The sequence below is a fragment of the Anabas testudineus genome, chromosome 5 (genome assembly GCF_900324465.2).
Source record: "Anabas testudineus chromosome 5, fAnaTes1.2, whole genome shotgun sequence".
Taxonomy (NCBI): domain Eukaryota; kingdom Metazoa; phylum Chordata; class Actinopteri; order Anabantiformes; family Anabantidae; genus Anabas; species Anabas testudineus.
In genome coordinates, this window is record NC_046614.1 from 1,864,065 (window position 1) to 1,866,884 (window position 2,820).

The 2,820-nt window shown below is 39.1% G+C and overlaps 1 protein-coding gene across 1 annotated transcript; it reads right to left on the reverse strand.

The window, feature by feature from the left end:
• Positions 1–265: 265 nt before the first annotated feature.
• LOC113164399 (H-2 class II histocompatibility antigen, A-U alpha chain-like) lies at positions 266–2,052 on the reverse strand. The gene is made up of 4 exons (XM_026367494.2): positions 1,917–2,052; positions 1,415–1,678; positions 1,059–1,340; positions 266–944 (listed from the first exon to the last, which is right to left on the reverse strand). Exons 1-4 carry the CDS (start codon positions 1,972–1,974, stop codon positions 937–939), a joined length of 612 nt encoding a protein of 203 aa, XP_026223279.2. The 5' UTR covers positions 1,975–2,052; the 3' UTR covers positions 266–936.
• Positions 2,053–2,820: the final 768 nt, after the last annotated feature.

Here is a 2,820-nt window from a genome sequence, read left to right on the forward strand (position 1 = left end):
GAGCGGCCCTTGTCTACGGCTTCATTGTCGCATAGCACTGAGATGCGTTTGCTAAACCAGTAGTGACCCTCTACACAGCAGGCAGGGTGTCTCTGATAATATATCATAAAACGCCCCCATCAGAGACCAGACTAGGTGTAGCGGGTCCTCTTCTCCAGTTTCTGTCATACTCCCCAGCAATTGAGGAACAGGGAGGACCTGTCTCTCTTATCTTGCTCTCTACTAGCGGTGGTTCCAAAGAGGACGAAACGCCAAACACAGCAAGTTTTATAGAGTAAGTTATTGTGTATTGAGTAAGTGTATTTTTGGTCCCCAGTACAAAATTCTAATCAAACATGAAATATTATAGAAAATACAAAAAACAATAAAACAGTTCCAGTAAGAACAGTGTCAAAGTTACAGATAAGCAGACAAACAGTGTGTTACAAGGTAATGTTTGAATATACAACACTGCAATAACAGAATGGAAACATACATACAACTCATAAGGCATTTTTTATTCAATATGTAAATCCTAAAAACTTCTCAGAATAAAACCTGGAGGAATGATCTTTCTTGTATTAGACCACAGAGCACTGTTGTCTTATGTAGTGTCTGATCGTGGTGCAGTGAGCTTTTTAGAACATGTATGTTACCGGTTCCTGTGGACATCTCAGTACTGTACTGTAAGTGGAAGAGTCTGAATGCACCATTAACAGGTTTGCTACTTTAAAACCACTTTATGGGTTGAAATAGGATACATTCAGATTTCCATTGCACTCATTACTGTGTTTTTGGACATTTCACTTGTGTCAGTCACCTTTCTGTCTATAATCAGACAAAGTTTTTTCTATGGTGTCCCTTGACAATTAAAAATGTTCCAGCCGCTACCCCCACCAAGCCCATAGTCAGACCCACGGCACAGATCACATCTAGTCCATGACTTTGGTGACTAAACTAAGGTTCTGTGGAGGGACAAGAGAAAATATGTATCATTACTGACACAGTAAGGTATTTTCTAGTTATGATTTTATTATTTAAATATATAGAGTGATCTTTGATAAAGATAAAACATTCACCCCAGATGTATGTTTTAGGCATGTCCAGGGCTGAGTGCTCCACAGTGCAGCTGTAAATATCCCCATCACTTGGTGTGAACGTAACAGTTGAGAACTGGTGGAAGGTTCCATCGTTATTGGGGTAATATCGACTGAGTGACACCCCTTCTGACACAGGACGACCATTTCTATACCAGCTGACTTGGATGTAAGGTGGGTAGAAATGACTCACAAAGCAAATGAGTCTGTTTTCAACACCCAGCTGAACTTCTTCTGCAGGGTACAGGACACCCTGAGGAGGGTCTTCAAGGCAAATACAAAACTTATTCAGTATTTCATCAGTCTCATCACCTTAAAAAAAGCAGTTTATTCTTTACCTTTCTCTTCAGGCGGATTTTTCTCCACCCCCTTGCAGTATGCAATCACTTCAGAACACCTTCTCTTGCCTCTTGAGGCATCAGTATAATCACCTATGTTCACAATCATTGCACTTGGGTTCAAAATAACAAATCTGGGCACTGTGTATACAAACTCTTGTCTTTCAAAATCCACATATGCAATCTCTTCAGAATCTAATTCAACCTGCAGCTCAGTTTGTCCGTTATCAAAGCAGGCCACGACAACAACAACTTCATGGGCTACTGAAAAAAAAGTGGAGATGAACACAATAAATAAATATAGTGGTAAAACTCTGTAATGAGAAAAGGCTACACTGTGGATTCTGCCTGACAACCAAGTAGCTTCTTCTGTCAGGTATTTCTATTCTCAGCAGAAACTTAAAAACAATACTATAAAAAGGCTTTTGCAGATTCTGATGTTTATATAAGTTTACTACAAATGTTTACAAGGACAGAGTAGTGAAATAGAATTCAGTCTTACTTTGTGAGAAAGCCAAGAAGTTGTTGAGTATGAGCAATATAACAGCAGAGCGCTTCATTATCTGAGCTGCAGTTGGTCACATTAGAGACTCTGGACAAGAAGTAAAAAGGAATCTGTTTCTGTTTCCAGAATGAAGCTTACAACACAATCACAACAAGTTTCCTTGTTGTTGTGCAGAGGCAGGTGTATCTGCATGTTAGCCTGTGGGAATATAAATCTTTCAAAAAGTACATGTATGTAGTATATTACAAAAAGAACTTGATCAGGATTAACATATAATGAAGACAATGCCACAATAGAGTAAGAGTAAGGTAAGAAATTGGCTGTAGGGGTAATTTTTGGACACGTCCACCCAGAACAGTTTCTTTTTTCCACTGATTGTTTCTGTCCACCTGATGAGGTCCAATATTCACTCTTCACTTACCAGGTTTTTGCCTCTACCAGCTCCCAGGGAAAATACCTTTAAATAATAAATGCTCTATACTATGTGCTGTTTCGTGCTGTGCATGTAGTCACAGTGTGTGTGTATGTGTGTTTTTGTGTGTGTGTTTTCAGAAATAGCATCAATGGTAAACATGTACCAATATTAAGGTTTCAGCCTGACAGCTAAACAATGGATGGAAAGTTGCTGTGAATATAAATATATACTGATATATTGATTATTATATAATATTTGAGATTAAGGATTTGAGATTTTTGTCTCATCTGACTGTTTTGTCTATTTTTCCCCAGTTGAACCCTACGTCAGGTTGAGGTCGGTTGAAGCAGCGAGCAGCAAACATCCAAGTATGCTCGTCTGCAGCGCATACAACTTCTATCCCAAACAAATCAACGTAACGTGGCTGAGAAATGGGAAGGAGGTGACATCTGATGTGACATCTACTGATGAGTTGTCCAATGGGAA

Excerpts from the sequence above, each read along its gene's own strand:
- LOC113164399 (XM_026367494.2), bottom strand. The coding sequence starts at position 1,974 with ATGAAGCGCTCTGCTGTTATATTGCTCATACTCAACAACTTCTTGGCT. Across the intron at positions 1,679-1,916 it reads CTTCTTGGCTTTCTCACAAA|TAGCCCATGAAGTTGTTGTT; the intron begins GTAAGACTGAAT and ends CTTTTTTTTCAG. Across the intron at positions 1,341-1,414 it reads AAATCCGCCTGAAGAGAAAG|ACCCTCCTCAGGGTGTCCTG; the intron begins GTAAAGAATAAA and ends TTTGCCTTGAAG.